General features: G+C 38.6%; 1 protein-coding gene across 1 annotated transcript; it reads left to right on the top strand.

Annotated features, from left to right (window-relative positions):
- The first annotated feature begins 14,041 nt into the window (after nucleotides 1-14,041).
- Nucleotides 14,042-16,756, top strand: mdfic2 (MyoD family inhibitor domain containing 2). Its single transcript, XM_056388429.1, has 2 exons — nucleotides 14,042-14,254; nucleotides 16,500-16,756. Exons 1-2 carry the CDS (start codon nucleotides 14,176-14,178, stop codon nucleotides 16,754-16,756), a joined length of 336 nt encoding a protein of 111 aa, XP_056244404.1. The 5' UTR covers nucleotides 14,042-14,175.
- Nucleotides 16,757-22,578: the final 5,822 nt, after the last annotated feature.

A 22,578-nucleotide genomic window follows, 5' to 3' on the forward strand; every position in this document is an offset into this window, starting at 1 on the left:
TTTAAATACGTTTTTGAGCTCTGTCCAAAAAGCTTATTACATTATAATTTGTTTGAACCATGAAAGGGTTAGATCTAAATACTGTGTGGCAGGCCTATCCATAAAATCTTGCTAAGTAACCTCTGGTATGCGACGCCGGCCTTTGCACTTAAAACCACATATTGCCATTTTCAGTGGGAGATGTGTGTGTTGAGTGATCGGCTTTTGTTTGAAAGAAATTGAAATTGGAGATGAGTGTGCACCAGTCATTTTAATGGTCTGCTCTGAGTCTGGCAGCACAGTTCAGCTGCATTCAGAGCATCTACTGGAACGACATTAAATGTTCAAAGTAAAAGTTAGCGGCCAAAAAATGAATAGTTTGACATAAAATAATCTTTTTTACTCCGTTGCAGAGAGTTATGTGAAGACTTTCATATCTGTACGGTAAATAGGAAGCTACAGTGCAAGAGATGGTCAGTTTATCTTAGCGTAAAGGCTAGAAACACAACTAGCATGGAAACAGCTAGCTTGGCTTTGTCCAAATATAAAAAAATCCACCTACCAGCACCTCTAAAGCTCACTAGTTAGATGTTGTTTATTTTAATAATACAATAACTTAAGTTTAAATACCACAATATGCCAGTTTATGGGGGAATTATGGGACTATTTCTTGGCTTGGATTTATACCTTCCTGGAGTCTCTAGTTGCTAGTTGCCTGGTAAAATAGCAGGTTGTTATTTACATGGTAGACACAACATAGGTGAACTTTAGATACAGCATAATTGCATACACAGAAAATGGAAAGATCAGATTTGTCTGAGCCATTTGAACTGCAACGGTTGACGAGTTGAAGATCTTGCAACTTAACATAATTACTAGCGACCAACAAAAAAGTCCCATTTATCCTGTGGCTTTATGAGTTTGCTTCTTGAAGAGAAATGAGAGGGAAAAAGAAGAGACTGGGGGAAAATAACAGTAAGGACAGGAGTTCCTGCTGAGTTTTGAATTTTGAACAGAAACACCTACACAAACCTTTCTTTTTAGCTAGCTCAAAGCTAACGTCTGTGCAGTCAATTATGCTAAGCTAAGCTAACCAGCTACTTCCTCCAGCTTCGTATTTAGTGGAGTGGTATCGATCCTTTCATCTAATTCTCAGCAAGAAAGCGAATATGACTATTTATCAGATGTTGAAACATTATTTTAAATAATTATAGAGGAATTTCAGGCAAAATTTTTAAGCTAATAAATCTCACTTTCTGAGTACAGTAACATCTTCACAGGTATTTATAGTTCATCCTAGCTGACATGGGATTGCAAGTTGCAAAGTAAACACTGCCCCCCCCCCCCCCCCCCACACACACACACACACCCCCCCACCCATCTGAACCCCCTGCTTAACGCTCAATTGAAAAATGCCAGTCTCTGGATAAAGGACTTCTTCAGTTTGAGTGAATTTCAAACCTGAAGGCAAAATCTACAAACCACAGCGAAAACCCCAGAGAGTGGGAGAATTCCCCCACTGATCATCCAATTTGGCTGATAGCAGTGTGTGTAGAAAAAAAAGAAAACAAGGAGAAAGAGAGGAAAAAAAAATCTCACAGGAATCTTCCATCACCCTGCTTCTTTGCGGCGGCCCACATTGATGCAGCGCATTAATCATAAGCAGACAAACAGCATGTTGTGTCTGTTGGTAATTGTGACTCTCAACCATACTTAGCCTATAGCTACTCTCAACATGAGCTGATAAACCACTCTATTACTACAGCACAATGTAGGACACGTTCCGTCAGCGGCTGCTTGAGAGCAAAGAGCTTCCTGCAGCAATATCACAAAAGGCAGTTTATCTGTGTCCAGTAATGGAATTACACACATTCTACTGAGGAGAAGCTCAGATATTTTCTCAGTGGCATTGCTCTATTACAAGAAACATATTTTTACACTGGGAGGAACAGGCTTGCTACTGCTAGCTTTCCAGCACAGCGTTCGTGTTAACAGCCCCCCCCCGATCCACTTGTGAAATTCACACCTCCAGCTAGAGTCATTATCATAATTGTTACCAAATACTGTAACTCCCAAGTTTTAATTGCAATACCATTAATTTCCAATCTGAATGATTCCCTTGCACAGACAATTTCATTTCCAAATTGACATCCCCACTCAAATGATTTCATATAAACACAGTGATAAAAAATAATAATATCTCAAGGGCCAAATAGAAAGACAGAAGGGGGGGAGGAAAATGATTTCAATATGGTTTAGAGGCAGGCAAACTGTATCAAGAACTAGTCACGGTTACTCCTCCAAGGCTTTAAAACAAATATGCCCTTCAACTGACGCGTTATCATCGTCTCAGCAATGCAAATAAACTATGCCTTGCCTCATTGCTTTTCAAGATAAAAGACCAGTCGTTTGGGCATAATGGTCAGGGCCAACAAAATGAAATAATAAACCATTCATTAAATCAAGCACACAAGTGGTAACTTTTCTAATAAAAGATTCTGAAAGTTTAATTAATAGCAGTCGTTAGCGCTCGTTTAAAACTTATCGATTTAAACATAACAATATGTTAAAATAATGTATCCTGCAACAGTCATCGCCCTCCCTCAGCAGGGCCCCTGCTCACACCACATTGTAATCAACAGATTGTTAGACATGCATTTTCTGGGCCACTGACAAAGCCTGATGTATGGGGTCGAAGGGAGCGTTCGTAATCCATCCATTGCTGCAATTTATTATCTTATTTTAATTGTATACACAAACATTGAGGTGATTTAGGTGACATGGTGGAAAGATGAAATCCGTTTATATTAAAAGGGTTGCTCACCCCTGAAGCCCACTGCCAGCAACACCTTTCAATGACTGCTTTTAACAACATGGTTATTGTTTTATTGATCAGGGTTTTATTACATATTTGACACCCATGTTATGTGTTAATCGAACTGCATATAATTTTTTGACACATATTTTACGAGATTATGACTGCAATTAATTTAATAACTATTATTTTTTCGGTGATTTCAGTCTTAACGAGGTTTGTGGGAGAGTGCTCCATTCGTCTTGGCCGTGTTGTCACTCATGCACTCTGGCACGGTGGCGCAGTGCATGACCTTAATGGAAGCCACGGAAATGGCCAATCGAGCTAGCGTTCGCACTCCCCAGCTCATCGCAGAGCCACCTTCTTTTGTTCTAGGAAGTGATATCACTATTAAGGAAGCCATTCATAGCCATATAATTCCTCCTTTCTACACTTAAACACTCCGAGCTTATGGGAAAATTATACAACTCAGCCTTTGCTCAAAAGTACCTTGAGGATGTGTCATTTTTCAGGCAGTGTACGTTTAACCTGGGAGGGGAAAAAAAATAACCATTTTCCTGTGAAGAAGGATTAATATCTTTTCTTAAAACACAAATTATGCAACATTGGCTTTACACACAGTAAATCAGGAAAACATGGACGCCTGCTGACGGTACGTGGGCAGTTAAAGCAGGACAGGGGGACAGGGAACATAACGTGTCAGGCCAAGATAAAGCTCACACATCTATAAAGGCAGACACAGAACAGGGCCACTGTTGGTCAATAGCCTCCATCTGTGTCTCCTCTCATCTCTAAGAAGTGCACATCTGCTGAACATGGCACAATTTATCTATCAGAAGAATTATTAATTAATAGTTCATCTCATCCTGTATAATTGAGGACAGATCTGGAACGCCATTAGCTGTGATAATAAAGAGAGCGATACCTCCCGCCCACCTGAGCACACAGGGAAAAGCCTCTTCTGCTCCGGTTCTTTGTGGCCTTGTCAGCAAATGTATTCTTTTGCAGTGAGCAGTAGTTAACAACTTATAGGTTTGTCAAACCAATTTCATTCTTTTTTAAATCTTCATAGCAATTATCTTTTTGCATAATCAGTTTCAAGACCTTGGGGGTCTACTGGGTCTTGTAACGTCTTTAAAATAATTGTTCAGATAGTAATTTGAAGTTTTGTGGAAATTGCTTAATAATCAGATCCCAAAGTCAATATTTGGCTGAGGAACTAAGTTGTAGATGGAGAAGACTTCATGGGGCGCCGACAGAAAAGAGGACCAGCTAAAAATAAAATTACATCAGAAGTTGGAGCCAACTCGACATAAAGACATGTACGTATGCATGCTCTGATGTTCAAGTGCATGTCTGCTTGCACGCTCAAGCTAACGCGTGTCCGTGTGCATGCACATTACACTGTAGCTCATGTGTACGTGTGTGACAGAGTTTAGCTGTACAGGTGCACATTCAGAAACAATATGCAGATAAAGTACACCCATGTGAAGTTGTAGTAATTTTCCATTTTAACACGCCATCAAAAGAAACACAAAGTCAGAAAGATATCAGTGGGAATAAGGTTATATTATCATGAAACATTAACAGCTGTTGTGGCCCTAATGCGGCGGTTATCTACGATGAGCATTTGAAAGATATCCAACTTAAAGGGAGGGGGCGCAGACTTTTATGTTTGTCCGAATTACCCTTGTAATGAGATGTATCTGAGTCTGTAGTAATGACAGTAATGAGAAAGATAAAATGACAATGTGTAAAAACAGAGCTAGCATATCAATGACTCGCCGGACAGACCTCACAGTCTGATGTACTGTATGTGGGGACAAAAGGAAGCACAACATCCGTGATCCCCAACAGCAAGGACAAATAATAGAAAATACAGGTCTAACACGGTGCTCCCCTTGACTCCTAGTATATATGAATCACTACCCTTATTATCACTCTGACACAGCGAGGAGCTTTGCTTTATGAATGCTACTTAAGGAGTATCTCATAATGTGCACTGACTAAACCCAATCATAATCTGTCTTGCCCAATAACAACAAGACAATGCTTTACAGAAAACGTCTTATGTCATATCATCATTACACTAATAGCAAAAGTGCGGGCTACTCTTAGCCCCACCCAATTAGTCATTTTAAACTGCTTATTGGTGAGAAAGCATCAATGATCAATTCAAGCATTTAGCCTGTGGAGCAGGGCTTGAGTCAGTGCCAACACTGATTATCTAAAGGAGCAAACTGGTCCGTAATAATGGGTATTTCTCACGATGCCTCTGTGAAGCTGCAGACATTGTTCATTTTATATAAATGCTGTGCAAATGGAGTTTTATATAATTTCAGCATAAATGTAAAGCTCAGGTTTATCATTTCGTCAGTTACCTTTGTTCTACCATTTACTTATTGCTTAACACTTAATGTGATACATGTTGAGGTAATCGGTATGTTTAATACAACAATGGGTCAAACAAGTATGTGAAAGGTGTTGCTCACAGAAAATATCACCTGACTCTGCAGTGCCCCTCATTTTTAGGGAGTTTCAGCTCGCTTTGGTTTTATAGCCCACTCTCTAATTATTTGTTTAAGTCTCACCAATCTTCAATAGTATCTTTTCCAGCAGTAGAACATTTTTAGTGAAAATAATTGATAATATGATATGCTAGCACCAAACAGCCAGACAGACATAGTTAGTGACTATAGCTAGAGCTAGTGAGTGGATAATTTAGCAGCTAGAGCTGTAAAAGCTAACAGAAACTAAAAGAAGACTGAATGTTGGACTTACACTCTGCAGGGGGTCAGAAACAGAACCTTAAACAAACAACTAATGTTACCTTATATATGCTACGTGTATTGGCTGTTAGCTACAACAGTTAGTTCCGGCCACTCATTCCACGAGTGCTGATATAGAGTACAACAGCATTGGTATTTTGAATTACATGTATCACTCCGCCTTACAGGTGTTGTATTAACCGTTAATTAGCCTTACATTAACGGCCGTTATCTTTCTTAGATTGTAACAAACTCTGCAAAGATGAACATTTTTCCAGAAATAACATTTGAATTAAATGATGTCTGGTCGTCAGAAGAGGATGAAGGGAGGAAGCCTGGATATTTCAGTGCACACCTGAGGTAATGTATAGATAAAGCAAGCTAGTGTGCACTGTGCAGGTCAGGACAGTGTTTATGTGTCCAGTACCAGTCAAATCATCCACAAAACCAAACCAGGACCGTTAAGTGTACCGCACATTCATTCACGCACACATGAACGCACGCACCATAGCTGTTTCAATTAGGATGGGGGACAATTATTTCAGCACTTAGGACACCTACCAAGCATATCTTTCATGATGGACGCCATGGACACGGCATTTTTGTTGCCAGGTACTTTATGAAAGAAGTAAACCTGCTAGAGGTCTTTAGAAAAGACTGACTGTCTCTTCAGCATGACAGCTAGAACTGCCACCAGCGTCATGGTGCTTGCCAACAGTCTTGACAACAACACCTTGATTGATTGACACACATCCAGATCAATCAGTGTTGAATTCAGACTCATGGTGCACTGTTTATGTTTTTATACTGGATTAGATGATAATGAGTGGGACAGCTAGCATAATAAACATCTATGTAATCGCTGAAAACAAGTATAATATTATAATTATTATTATGATTGTGGTGAAAAATGGGACATTTTGGTGTTTTAGAAATATTTGTGGGACTTGGAGCACTCAGGTTGAAACTGGGACAATCCAACAAACCAGGACATACTTTAAGCATTATTGTATTTTGGGCAAATATTATTATATGATACTGATATAAATAAGCCTGGATATTGAACCTCTATGCTGTTTTTCATGTTTATAGACTGAAGACTGAATGTCTGGTCAGATTAGTCTTATTAGATAGTCTTGTTTGCTGAAACAGTGATGTAAATAAAAAATTTGTCGGTTTTACAATATTTTGTTTAACATTTTAGAGTTTCTTCTGTTAAATCAAAAAGGTTTTTCAAGAAAAACACGTCTATATACTGTATCTCAAAGTATTCTGAAAAAAAAAATATTGTGCCTGGTGTCACTATCAAAACTCTGGAATCATATCACCAATAGTAGCCTATGGAAAAATGATAAATGATACCCAGCACTATTTTGAGAAGCACCCAGTGTATGTGCTATAGACAAACTGCTCTTTTAAAGCTATATTCTTAAAACATGTACTGAAGAATATTTTAAAAATCTTCTCAGTAACAAATGTAACAAAACTCATTAATCCGGGGAATTTGGCCAAACAACACTGCTTCAGGTTTACCATTGTTTGATCATTGTTAATATCCAGTGTGACACAATAAGACCTCAGACATTAACGAACCTTTCAGCTATGCAAATTAAATACAGAATATTGACTGAGTAAAATGAAATAGATTGCCTGAAACCAGTATAGAAGCTCTGGAATCAGAGCAATACGCCTAAATGTTAATAGAAAAAAATCTATTTAGCCTTTTAGTGGGTTGAATAACTTCAAGGCTTTTTACGAACACCCCATGGATCATCAGGAGGTCCCAGGTGGGACTGTTGCCTTAGGAAACTCTCACTTCCTCCACTGTGGAGAGAATCCCCAGTTGGTTTAAGTCATATACTGTTAGAAGCCAAAGAATCCAATTTACCCCATTCCCATACTTCTTTGATTTCCTTTGCTTTGTAAGGTCATTTATCTACAATCTTAATTTGGAAACTGTGATTTCTTCCCTCTGTGACAAGCAGCAGGAGTTTCTTCCCCCCACCACCCTTGTCGGCTGTCATAAAGGTAGGCCGGTGTCCTTAAAGATGTAGAAAAACTTGAATTCGACAGACATGTTCAATTAGAGCAAAATGAATTATTGTGTTCTTAATGGGCTGAACAGAAACGCTCCCCAGAGCACACAAGGTGAGCCCTGCTTTAAGGTACAGCACTTTAAGTGGATCAGAACAAGCTGCTCCACAGGAAACTCTGTGGTAGTTAATGAAGACCATTAATAACTGCATAAATGTATACTCTTAAAGATATTTACCAGTAGCAGAGCAGTTGGTCTGTAAGAAAGGATATTCTTTGATTTCATATTAAATCCTTTCTTGAGCATGGCTCAGTTTCTCATGTGACTTTTCAGGCTTGCTCTTGGAGCCAAGTGTTCTCTGCTCTTTTGCATGGAAGATAAAGGAAGTCAGTCTCTTAATTTTAAAGCGTCTAAACCAAGTGATTAAATTTAAGGACATTCTTCAATGTGATAAAATATATAATATAATATATATTCTTGATGATTTGTATTGTATTTTTTCTGATGTATTTAATATTTATTCCAGCAGTTTGGGTCTAATTGTAAATAAGCAGAAAAAAATGTGATTATTATCATACAATATTCAACAAAAGCACAACATGAACTAAATACTCCATTTGTTTGTTTTCTCATCTGTCATATTTTGGATGTGCACCTTTTATCCATCTGATGATAATGACATCTGCCTATAAAAATACACTTGGTCCAACAGGGTTAACCATTTAAAAAAAGAAGAGAGAGAATATGACATCAAGTGTCGCCTTCCCTTTGTCTTAGCCGGCCTCAAGGTGACATGGGAGTCTGCTCTCATCACCAGAGCCAACTATGACACTTATTCTCCGTGGAGCTCATTAAGGGGCAAAGGGGACCTCTGCACCGGCAGCATGTTCAACAAACTAAGACATTTTACTAAAACCAGAAAAAAAAGAAAAGTAGAGAAAAAAACACAACTTGCATTCAGTTCAATGAAACACCTGCCAGGGCCCCCCCCCCCCCCCCCCCCCCCCCCCCACACACACACACACACACACACACACACACACACACACACATGCATGGTGTAAATGTGAAGTTGCCCTTCCAAGGTGATCTGGACAAGGCAAGAGGAAGCAACACTTTCTGTAAGACTTTCTCATGGATGAATTATGCCTTGACCCTGCATTCATGTAGGATTTTCTTTAAACACAACCAGCCAGGTAATGCCAATTTCACAATAAAGAAAAAGCATTCTAAAAAATGCATTGTCACACAAAATTTTCATATGAAGAGTGGCCACATTTGTCTCCAAATATTTATAAAATTATTTATTAAGGTGCAACAACTTCTCATTTATGATACAGTGCATTCAGAAAGTGTTCAGACCCCTTCATTTTTTGTACACTTTATTATTTTGCAGCCTTATGCTAAAATAAATATATAAAAAAGAACATTTTGTGAATTTATAAGGAAATACTGAACTATCACACTTACATAAGTATTCAGACACATTGCTATGACACTGAAATTTAACTGAGGTGTCTCCCAATTCTCTTGATCATCTTTGATTGGAATCCATGTGGTAAATTCAACCGATTGGACATGATTTGGAAAGGCACACACCTGTCTTTTATAAGGTCTCACAGCTGACAATGCATATCAGAGAAAAAACCAAGCCATGAGATCGAAGGAACAACTTCTTTACTTAACTTCTGTATATCACCTTAATGCAATACTAAAGTCTTTTTGCTGTTGTCATGTATCTTTATCACCAGTTGCGGCCATGCTGCTGTTCATTTTCAATCCCAGCTCTCTGGTGTTCCTTCTGACCTTCATAACACAAATCTGCCTATGGCATATACATGCGAAGAGTAATTTAAATTACGATGACCCAGCTCTGCCTCAGTGTGGTTGTAACTGAATCACCATCAGTTAATAGACAGGATAAACAGGTTCATGAGCCACAAATGGCACATAAACACGATGAGAAGCAAAGGTCGATGTCTTGTTTACAACTTTGAGTAATGGAGCGGGCTGTCATTGCAGCGCGGGGGGGGTGGGGGTGGTGGGGGTCGGAAGGCTGTCACTTAGACAAAGTGTAATCTGTACCTGAACTTGATCTCAGGCCGTCACTTCACTCTGCATTAGGGAAAGCTCTAATGGGGTGGCGTGTCACCAACTGTGACTTTGCTGCAGACGCAAGGCCGCACAGCTCATTTCAAAGAGAGCACATTAACCACATAACCTGCTGAACCTGAACCTACCTCGACGGCGTCACTGATGCTGACCAGTGACACAAAATCACCGGCGTCAGTGAGAAACAACTTGACCAAACAGTGGGAATATGGTGGTGTCACATCGGTACTGTAGGCCTTCTGAAGAACACAATCTTGATTTGTCTTTTCTCTGTCACACTGTATCATCATCACAACCCAAAGAAAATGAGAGGAGGATGAGGAGGAAGAAAGAAAGCACTAGAAACTCTCAGTGGAAGTTCTCCTCAGGAGTTATATTTACACTGAGCGCAGCATAGTGGGAGCTCAGTAGACAAATACTCTCACATCTTAATTTTTCAATTAGCATGGCTCTTGTTCTCTAAACATATGCAAACACAGCAGGGCGTCTATTAAAATGCAACTCTGGTGTTGAGCCTAATTAGAGTAAATTGGTTGGCTTGTATTCGGAGAAATTTGAATGCAGCTCGCTATCCATGTTTCACCGCGTGTTTCGCCCCAACAAACAAACTGGCACTCACTGCCTCATAAATATGTTCAGCAGAAACACAGCCTTGAAAGACTGAGAGAGATGTTGTGTGGGTGTGTGTGAGTCTATGTATACAGTAAGTGTGTTCATATGTGGCATGTTTTCTTTTCTTTGCAATAATTGGGATCTTCCAAAAGTTCTAATATAGGCTGAAAATCAGTGACTTAGTGTTTGTATGGTGTTTTCTATCTCCCATAAGAGCTTTACTATAACCTTACAGAATCTCAATAGTGTGTCCTGGTTGCTTAATAATGCATTTGCAAAGGGTATTATATTTTAAAGTGATATTTCGTTTTAATATGTGATGCCCTGCATTTGCCTTTGGCTTTATTATCACTTCATAGGGGGGAAATAACTCAAACTAATAAAATGTTGCTGACTTTGTCTCAGTGATGTTTTGATAGGAGTGGATCTCCAGTATTTTTGCCAACGTCATTGGAACATTGGAGAGGCTTGCAGTACAGTAGGCAGCAGGCCAAATGGACCCTTTGCAATGTAAAGGATAATTTGTCCTGGATGCTCTCTGCTTTGCTTTGAAGTAAACAGCTGCCTCCATAGCCAGCACCAGAGGAGAACCTAACCCTGGGAGCTGACGAGTGCATGAAGACGCCGAGCTGTGGTAACACTGTGTTAGACACTGGCCTCAGTTGTGTGCAGCCTCATGTTTTTGACTCGAGGTAATCAGGTTTGTCATACGAAGTACATTTTCTATTTGTGATGCAATGGACCAGATGGCAGATGAAATGACTCTGACAGCCGATGTGAAAGACAAAGGCAGAGTAAACACTGCTGAGGAGAGCTCTAGCTGTGTGAGAGGAGGTAAGTTAACGTGACTCAGGACTATGGAAAAAAATACAGGCATCAATATTGAGCCTTCGTGTTTCCTGTAAATCTGTCAGAGTTATATACAGTCGTCAGTGTCTTCCTTCCTGTTCCTGGTACTGAAGCAGTTGCTTGAGTCTACTGACTACAATCTTGTGCTAGATATTTGATGTGAGAAATCTTTAAAAAGTTGCACGGTTCGAGAACAATTTCTCCAACAAATCATATTTTGCAGCAATGAAACAAATGGATTTTGTCAGTCGCTTGCTTACATACATTCCTTAAATTGTGTCGATGTTTTCTCTTCGATGGTTCTGATGTGCTGCAAATTCGAGTTTGCATTTTGATTTAAAACATGAAGTGAAATTATCTTCAGATCCACCGCTCTGAGTAACTGTGGTGTCTAATGAGTGAGTATGGCTCGGCGAAACACTGGAACAAAACCTGAAAAATGCATAGTGTGCCTGCAGGCCTTATTTCTCTATCAGCTAATGGTCATGGGCACGGACTAGCTGTGCTTCTTACTTAATTCATTAGATAACCCGGGAGCATCATGCTGCTTCTCAGCTCAAACATACATGCAGACGGCACTGATTTTGACTTGTTGTACTTCAAATACCAATCCCTGCCTTCACTTCTCCTTCAATCACTGCGAAATGACAGATAAAAACACAGACACTTCTAATGAGAGATAAAAAGAAACTTCCAGCTGACAAAAAGTGATAACAATAGGTGATATTTTGAGCTTTTTCACTTCATATGTATTAAAAACAGCTAATGAAATCTTAAAAATGGCCAATACAGCCCTGAGCAACGTCCATTTGTATCTCTCTTTCAACAATTTAGGTAAGACAAATACAGTTTATTCGACTTACAAAAATGTGTCCAGAGTGTGAATAAATCATTAGGCATTAAATGTTAAATAAAACAGAGAAAGGAACGGTGAATAATTCATTTCAAATAGGTGGTGAAAAAGTAAACAGACTGCAGCCAGCGCAATAATTCATTAATATCTATTTAAATCAGATGTTAACAAACAAATCTACTCCTGCACTCAAGAAACTCCACAGCCTAACTCCACATTCTGCGGTCTGATGTTCTGGAAATTTCCTCAGCACATTTCAGGTACAGACTGTACATTTTTACTGTGAGCAGTGTGGGTTTTATACATTTTCATGGTGCCCATCTGGTCACTTAACAGCTGTTTCAGAGGCAAAAGCAGTAAAACCACTGACCTGGTGTATCACACATCTTGATTGTGATATTTACACACTGTGAAGCTTCACTGATCTGTTTCTCTATGTTGTGGCTGTGATTGTAAGTAAAGCTGTTCTTTAAGGTCTGGTGATAATGGACAGTTGTCAATTTTGTGTCAATCAATAATTTCCATGCAAGATTCCTCATTCCTCTTTCATTGGTATTCCAAGCGCTTATTAAGCTTTGGATACTCTCAACTATTAAGCTATTAATAATACCATTATTTCAACTTTGCACTGATTGTAAAGTAATTTGAAGTCAGAAAAAGCCTGTGTGTGCTGCTGAGTCATCATCATTGGTCAGGTAGCCTGACGCTGCTAGGTGGAATTTTTCCTTTACATTTGGACAGAGCCAGGCTAGCTAGTTTCCATAGCTGTGACCAGGAGTCCATTAGCTTAGTGTAACATCAAGACTGGAAACAGGGAAACAGCTAACAGCTCTGTCCAAAGGTAAAGAACAGAAAACCATGAGGTTGCTCGCCCTGATCAAATAACCCCAAATTTCAGTATCGTTTTAAACAAATTAAATGAACAAGATGCTAATTGGCAAGCTTTAGTGCCAATTTATCCTAGGCTAACCACCTACTTGGTCTAGCTCCATATTTAGCCTACACATATGACTGTTGCATCACATCTTCTTATCTGACTCTCAGCTGGAAAGGGAATAAACGTATTTCCCAAAATGTTGAGTTATTCCTATGAAAAAAAGCCTGTGCATCATGCAATTAAATCTACTTTTTTGTTATTATTCACTAATTTCAATCCCAAAACTGTTTAGGCAATTTCATTTAATCATTTAAGGCTTTAATTGATCTCAGTTTGATTCCCACTGCCTATACGCAGTCACCCTTTCTATTGTGTCACTAACCCTAAAATAATCTCAAAAGTCTGGTTTTACTGGAAAGCTGTTGTGTCCTGTGAGGGTAAAAAAGCTGTTTAAATGTGTTTATGTGCTGATGGAAAGAAACTCTGGACTATGTTGATATGTAAATGCTCAACTTTGTGTTGAACGTGGAGATAGCTAAAAATATTGGATGATTTTCAAAACTGTACACAGGATTATCATCATGTCATATTGCATAGTATTGTGCCGTATTGTGTGACAGTATATTGTATCATATAGAATACAATCGTTTTGTATTTTATCTAGAATTGTATAATTTTGTATCATATAATTTAAATAGCATTCTTTCATATTGAATTGTATTGTTTTAAATTGTATTGTGTCATAGCATGTGTTGTAACGTACCCTATGAAATCGTACTGTTTCAAATTGTATCATGTCATTCTATCATATCTTATCAATTTGTGTCATACCATGTTCTAATGTGTCATCAAAGTATATTGTTTAATATCAGATTGTATAATATTGTTTCATATCATATTGTGTTATTATATTATTATATTGTGTTGTTTCCTATTTTATCAGCAGCTTTAAAACTTCTGCAAATCAGGCCAGTTGGACCAGTGTTGCTTGTGTCGGTCTGTAAGACTTTGTGTGCCCACACTGGCACATGCTGAGGTTATGGTCTTTAAGTCCTCAATCAAATTGTACTTGTAAAAATTATAAACTGTACCTGTCGCTAACAGTTTATTTAAAATTTTGTCTCCTGGACAGAAAGGATCCAACATGAGGATCAAGTCAGCAACTGGAGACTCAATGCAGCTGTAGAAACTGAGCCTGGGGACAGCAGTAGAGAAACAGATGCTCAGCGGCCCAGAGTGTGTGACAGCTTCTCTCCCCCTCTGTTCTCTTTGAAAATGTACCTGAGGAGATCTTCCTCTGCAGCATCATCCAGCATAGACCCTGTGTCGTCTTCTCAGCAGAGCAACAAGGGAGGTTAGTGACACCAGCATTTCTTCAATCCCCCCGTGTGATGCCCTCTAACTACACACAGATGCCAAACCCGTCCAGATAAACACACATTGAAATCATTTCAGGCAAAAAAAAAAAGCTTTTGTTGAGTCCTCAGTATAACTGTTATGAAATTAACTTTTTCATCCAAACACAGCTTTTCCACTGATGAAATAAACGATTATTAATATGCAGAATAATAATGCCACAGACAGAATACGAAATTTGACAAATTGCAAGCTTTATGCCTCACCATGCTGTGAGAATGCTTAAATACAGTTCATATAATCAATTATGAAAATGTGTGAATAATTTAGAAACTGAAACTACAGCAAAAAAGAGAAAGACTAATGCAAAAAATGGCCACCAAAGTAGACTCTAGATGCAGCAGCATAACTGATTACAGTGCAGACTGTTTATATTCTTATGCACTTGTATTAAATTAAATATTAAATAAGTCATTTTAAAATAACTAATTTTAATTAAAGAGATAGTTCAACATTTTAGGAAATAATCTTATTCACTTTCTTTCTAAGGGATGAGAAGATTGATGTTATAGTATCATGTAAGGAGCTAGAGTCAGGATGTGGTTAGCATAGCTTAGCATAAAGACTGAAAGCAGGGGGAAACAGCTAGCCTGGCTTCTTTCCAAAGTTTAAAAATACATTTACCTACACTGCTAAAGTTCACTAATAAACACATTGTGTCATGTTTGGTTAATCCATGTAAAAATGACTGTGGTTTTAGAAGGATTCAAGTGCTTGAACTACCACTACAGTGGTAGCCAGATATTACCAGTGAGCACTGGTTTTAGTATACTTGTACGCACAGGCACTATGGAAACCTCACTGCAACGACAGGACTTTAGGAAGTTGCACTGTTGTTCACAAGGTTGCTAGATCCAGTTGTCACCAGTCAAGTTGGGATTGTATGTAGATACATACTATTTTTAGGCACGTTAAACACCTGAGCAGGGACAGCATGCAGGAGAGGGCACATGTGGACGGCGGCTGTGTCTCAGGCAGTAGAGTGGGTCGTCCAATAAGTGGAAGGTTGCAGGTTGGATTCGTGGCTCCTCCAGTTTATGTGTTGAAGCGCATTTGGGAAGATACTGAACCCCCAGTAGTGAGTGTGCACACATAGTAGTGAAGTGCTGAATGTTTAAGGAAAAATGTGAATGTGGCCTGTAATGTAAAGCCATCGTTGTTTATAAACCTAGTGCATCTCTTTTTTTTTTTTTATTTTACAAATTTAATCTAATATTCATCAAATTTGCGAGATATGCATGAATGACCCTGAAAAAAGTAGTTTTTTTACAAATTCTAGAAGACTTGGCCGATTTGATGGCAGCTGATATAATTTCTAAAAGCATTGTGTCATTGCAATCACATTCAGAGGATATATGCTGATCACAAGTACAACTGAACGAGTACAAGTGAAATTTGATGGCGGCTTGCCCATATAGAAGCAGCCTAATGAATTTACATGACCATAAGTCAGTGGTCATCTGTATGACTCAGTTAAAAATGTGCATAATTATACAAAGCCTTAAAAGATAGGGCCCATAAAGGATATTCTAAAATATATAAAATAGAATGATCGTCTATTTCAAAATGTATTTTGATGCAGATTAGGCTTTAGATGCAATGCGATTCAGAACTTTCTCAGATTTGAATGACAGATTTAGAGGATTGTGCACCACTGGCAGAGGTATACACTGTACTTGCTCTAGATTCTTTGCAACACAAGTCATAAGGTCTCTCCTACATCATGTCTTTGGTGAGTAACTGTCTGTTCATGGTCAGTCTCCTTTTGATGATCTCACACTTCATTGCACCCATGGGGCCACCATTTGGCAAAGGCTGCTGGGAAGACACATTGCATTGTTTCACTGCAATCACATCGCAAGTTGGAAATGCTCCTGGCAAGGTATACAAGGGAGACTTCTAGTAATTGATTATGTCTACAAACAGCGTTCTTGCTTGTCTCTCTGTGAGGGAGCGAGGCATGATTTCCTAAATTATGCATGTATAAAGGAAGGAAAGGAGGCTTTTAAAATGTTATAAGATATAAGTGAAGACAAGCTGCTCTTACAGCAACACAAATGATTTATGTCCCAAGATATGGTTTAAACATCCCACATTATTTCAAAGAGGTCACTGTAAACGTGTGAAGGGATTGAAGGCTTTTATGAAGCCAAAGAATTTACCTGACTGCGTGTGTTCCTCAGTTGACTGTGCAGGAATGGTCCTGAACTGTCTCTTCTGCCGCTTCTACGATATGATCGGCATGCTGCCGGACTCCTGTGAGAGAGTTGCCCGTCACTGCTGCCCAAACTACAAACAGGTCCTCACAACAGCGGAGTCTACACCCAGCAGTGACGATGACTCTCACATTGACTTGGACTTTGGTCTGTTCAGTTCATGTCATGATGCAAGTGACTGCCTGGAGCTGGCTATGGAGGTTTCTGAATTATGCTACCACTAAACCCATACTAATCACCAATCACCACAAGCAACCTGGATGGATAATCAAAGATCGACTGTCTAAGGGTTAAAACACAAATAAATACAAGGAAAATAACATTGAAGCTGTTACGTTTGTGATATTAAAATGAAAATAAATATATACATTATCCATTTGTGTATGCATGTGACCTTGTGTTTATATGTGTCCTGGGAACTGTCAAAATTAAACAAAATGCAGGTACGAATCACACCTGTGTTTCTTGCCATGGCATGTCAAAATAACATCATGAAATATTTGAGGTATGCAGTAGAAATGTGAATGTAACTGTTGGTAGCTGTGGGTTAGCATGTTCCTGCTGTTTACTGGAAAATTCCTTTTCAACGCAGATAAGCATGACCTCAATTTTACACATGTAATTTAAAAAATGAATTAACATAAATACAAAATGTAAGTACATTACATATTGCATTCATTTGGATGATGCTTTTGTCCACATAGCGATTTACAATAAGCGCATCAAAACCATGTAAATACAGTCACTCTGATCTATTGCACTGTGGCCCTTTAAAGGTGCTTCATGTAAGTCTTCTTTGCTGCTGTGGTTTCTTGCCGGGAGCGGGTGGTGGTGGGGATAACGGTCGGAAGGTAGAAATAAATGCAAAAAAAAAGGGTTGCTTTTCACTTCTGGAGACAGCTCTTGGCGAAGTGAAGTTTGATGCTGAACATTTCTTGTAGACTGGTAAATAAACATCTGTTAATTCTAATGTTGGATAGCTAAACTTCCAAATAGCTCCTTTAAGCAAAGTAGGTACTTGTTCTCTTTGTTAACATAAAATGGAGGAACTTAGCAATCATAGAACCATCTGAGATCAATGTGTGGAAGGTTTTTTTTTTGGATGCAACACAACAGATTAAAACATTCCAGATGAAGATTAGGCTGTTTGCTGTCATTTAAAAATGCATCTACCTTATAGTGGCGACAGACAGAAATATGACCAGTAACCTGCTGTCTTGTCACTCGTGAGTAGGGTGACCATATTTTAAAATTCCCAAACCGAGACAGTTAAGTGTTATTTTTGCTGCATGTTCACCCACACATGTATGGGCTTGTGCACACACCATAAGTGTTTTCATCAGGATGTGGTACAATTATTTCAACGCCCACACCAACCGCACGCACCTTACAACACCATGAACACCATGAGCGCAGTATTTTCATTGCCTGGTACCTTAAGACGGAAAGAGTAAACTTCCTGGAGCTTTGTTTAAAAGACTGACTGTCTCTTCGCCATGACAGCTCTCCATTCTGTTCTGTCAGAAAGACCTGCCAGCATCATAGCCTATAGTGTTTGCCTATGAGTCATAGGGTAGCAGCAGCCCTGACACTGACACATTGAATGATTGACACAGATAAATCAGTGTTGAATTCAGACTCATGGTGCATTGTTTATGTTTTTAAATCGGGTTAGATGATAATGAGTGGGACAGAGCATGACGCTGAAATCAAGTAAAGGAGCTTCAATGCTTCCTATCTCATCTCCTTGAGCATTGGATACACAGGACCTCCCTTTACAAAAGGAAAGCAGATAAATCCTTGCAGCAGCAACATTTAATGCGACACACCATTCCAGTTTCACCACGGCAGACACACATAAATGTAGAAACAACAGAGCATCTATTTTATGCTTGTGACACAATCCAAAACTTATGGGAATCCTTATATGATTGACTGAACTCCAAGTCCATAAATATAGATTTCCTCTCTTTCAAATCTATCCATTTAGGGGTCATCATGAAGAAGAAGCATATTGAATTTCTGGTTAACAATATCATCAGCATCACAACAAAAATTATAGCCTATAGCCTATACATAAATGTCATTTCACTAAACCCCTCCCATTGTGGAATGCACTAAAAAATGAATTTTCTCTTCTTAACAAATGCATAAAAAAGGCCAAACGCACCCATGCCAGGAAACTCTATATGCCTATGTCTGAATATAATTTATTTTGGCCCCTTGCTCATTTCCTTATTTTTATTTAATTATTATTTTAATGGCTCAACTTTCTCTACTTGTGTATTCTTTTCATGTTATCTTATTTCAGCATTTTAGTACCACTTGCTTTGTGTTCGTGGTTAGGAAAGGATTATCTGTCATCCATGTGTTATAAATAAAGTTGGTTTAAATGTGCAGTCGGATTCTCTCCGCACCGCGGTTGTCTTAATTCTCCTTCACATCTTCCTTGGGCTCATGACGTTTTCCATCGAGGTCAAGGAAAAGTGGTTAGGAAAGGAGATTATTTTTACTTTTTGACCGCAGCCATTTTTCTAAATTAGCTACCCTTGTGTCTGTGTGTTGGGTTACAAGTTTGCAACAGTTTGTTACCAAGTGACACCCGATACAAACAAACAGTGTGTAGCTCCTATAAAATGATCTGAATGGATTGTATTAGTGTCAGTAGTGGCCACGTGGATCATATCATTGATGTAGGAAATTCCCAATAACTCCGACTTGTAGGTGAACGTTTTTCCCACTCAGTTGCCCGTAATTATGTTTTAAATTAAATGATGTGAATGCAGCATTAGGCACCACAGACAAATGGAATATCAATTCTACAATATGGTTTAGCACTAGGCTACGTGGAGGTGGGCGTACAAATTAATTTGATGGCTCGACAGCCCTGGTTTGGAAGCAATATCTATCTACAGTTTGCTAACGTTAGCCACCATAAGATACTGATCCAGGCTGCAGCAGCAAAACCTTGGAGTATATTTAATTGATCAAAGGTGTTATATCATTCATGAATTCAGGTTTTTAATTTTGTAAGAGAAAGAAATGCAACATTTATGTATTGTTACATCATCTTGCTTTAAAGCTTTGAATATGGAATGGTATTTTCACACCTGCGCTCTCCAGTTAAAGTTTGAGCTGGACGGTTTCCGTAACTCTCTTTCTGTGTTTATGTTTCTGCTCCAGCCAGACAATCTGACCAATAAGAGGAGTGAACGTTCTCACACGTTTTGTAATGATGAATTTTCGTTCACTTGAATTTTTCTCTGGGGGAAAGCAAACCGAACTAGGGGGAAAATGCTACAAGTTTACAAACTCATCAACTGAAATGGACCAGAACAAACAAACTTTAGGTGTGATAAAGCCCTAACATGTTGTGGCTGACTCAGGAAAAGTGATTACATTTTGGGTAAACCGTAATTTTATTTACTTTTAAGCTAATCAGAGAACAGACATTTCATATTACTGCACCAAAGAAGGGTAGTTCATTGATGATTGCATCCCAAACTGTCATTGTAAATACATATTACTTGGTTGCTACAAAAATCACATCATTGCTGTAACTATCTCCATCTACTGTAGATACTGAATGATGAATTCCTTACCACTGAATTTGAATTGTTCTGTACCAAATCCACTATGCAGCCAGGCAGCAGTGTCATCACAAACAATACACTGGCCTCGAAGCCTGCGAATTCCATCACTGCTCTGGTGATACACATACTGACACACCAACAAGCACTCCAGCTTCAACATGATAGTCTTTCTGAAGTATGGAGAAAAAAAAATCTTGAAGCCTGTCCCCTGTTGAGCGTGCCTATTTCAGTTCAAGTGCCACTGGAAACACTGGAGCTGTTGGATATGGCATTTGTAGGACACTCGTCCTTGTCGCTCCCCTCGACCTCTGTTCTCAAAGACAGTTCTCTCAAGTGGTAGATCACTGTTTGGATCACTTCAGTCTGAAATATGTCCTTGTCACATAATGGGAAATGGACACAGGAGCACGGCTGCTATGTCAGTGTGAGAACAGTATACAAGACAACATTGTTCTTAAGCATCATTTGTTTCCCACAGAGGTCAATGTGAGAGTAGAGGCATACACACACACACTGTGTTACTGGATCATTCTCAATTACCAAACATTTGTTTTCTGCCATTATGTATAAAGACCATGAGAGTAATCCCACTCTGCAAACAAGGAAACTATTATTGTGCAGTTGTCAGAAGCACCGCCGTCTCTTGTTATGTATCAGTACAGTCCTGAGACACATGTGTGGATCTGAACTGCATGGGAAGTAAATGCGTACATCACTGGCACTGTATTTCATGAGCTCCTACTGCATAGCCCAGAAATGGTTCCCTTTGAATTACCACACTGTCCCACCAATGGGAAACCTCACACCACTGAAAGAGATGGAGTAGTGTTGAACTGTATCAGGTTAATTAATTAATCCTCAGACTGTATTAGTGCTGCTTCACTGTGGTTTAATGTCTAAAGTCTAAATTGTGTCTTTTACCTAATTATTAATTTCTTCCTTAAACAAACTTTACACAGTCGTGCACAATTAACAAAGCCAATGGCCACATTTAAATACATTTTTACAGTAGTTTTATGCTCGTGTGTTATTAAAGTTCAGTCTGCAGAAACTGAAGAGTTGCTTGAGATATTGTAGGTCATCCATCACAATAAATATGTTGCATTTTTTTTATTTCTCTGTTTTTGTTTTGGGCCTTTTGTTTGTTTGTTTCTTTGCATTCACAGCAGAGACTATGTGAACTCATGGCATGTATGGCTTTGTAATTCAGAGCAAAGTATTGAATATATTTGCAATATTCTTGTTATAGACAGTTGGAGATTTAAAATGGACCAAAGGTAACATTAAAATTCATTGGTAGAGGCATATGTTACCGTATTGTGTTCATTAAAAACTTAAGTTGACATGTATACAAAGCTCACTTGGATCACATGGTTACAGACAAACTTGAGCATAGGAGAGAAGAAGTTTGGTTTGTTCATGAATCATTTTTTTCTTTTTTTAAAGATTATTTTTTCTGCATTTCTGCTTTATTTCATTAGCGACAGTAGAGATTGATGGGAAATTTAGGGAACGGCATGCAGCAAAAGGCCTGGGCTGCAGTCAAACCCAGGCCGCTGTGGTAAGGACTCAATGAGTGAATGAATAATGAATAACATATATAACAAAAATAACAGCTACACATCAGCTACTCATGCAAATTAGCCAGGTAGCCATGTATGGCAAAAAAACAGGTAGAAGTGCACACGACAATCACCACTTTTTTGTGTTTTCTGACGACTAACACACTTCAAAAGAAACAAAACACTCCTCTGCACTCTTTCTGTAAAAGCATCAGTCACAAAAAAGTGGCATATTTTTCAGTATGGCATCATGAATTGTCCTGAAAAATAATGACAGCATGTGCCAAACAAGACAGATGAATGCCCAACAGAATAAATAAATAAATAAATAAATGAATAAATAAAAGCTACAGTGACAAAAATGGCCACAAACTGAAAGGAATCCTCTAAATAAAAACAACATATTGTGAACATCAAAAAGCTGCTATTCACAGCAGGGCTGACATTCACTGGCAGAGGACAAGGACACACACAGCAGTGTTAGGGAACACAAAACCTGGAAACCTTGACAATACAGTATTTCTCACCCTATTTCTACATTACATGAATTTACATTTGGATAAATGTTACTTTAATTAATGGTGCAGAATATTTCTCTATAGTTTCTAAGTGGTAGCCCTGAAATGTGTATGTATGACATAGCATATTGGTCAATATTATTATACTGGCCTGAGACCTGAGCCTTGAGATTAGTCATATTTAAGACATATTTTGCATTCACAGTATTTAGTAACAGGCTGAAAGTTGTTTGACAGGTAATATTAAAAACTGGTGCAGCCACGCAGACAATAATCCAAATCCTCCAACTTTTAATTAAAGTACTTTGATCAGTTGTGTTGAAAGTTGCACTTTAGTCATGCAGCAAAAACAAAGATTAGTCTGCGTTCATCA

The sequence above is a fragment of the Seriola aureovittata genome, chromosome 2 (genome assembly GCF_021018895.1).
Source record: "Seriola aureovittata isolate HTS-2021-v1 ecotype China chromosome 2, ASM2101889v1, whole genome shotgun sequence".
Lineage (NCBI taxonomy): Eukaryota > Metazoa > Chordata > Actinopteri > Carangiformes > Carangidae > Seriola > Seriola aureovittata.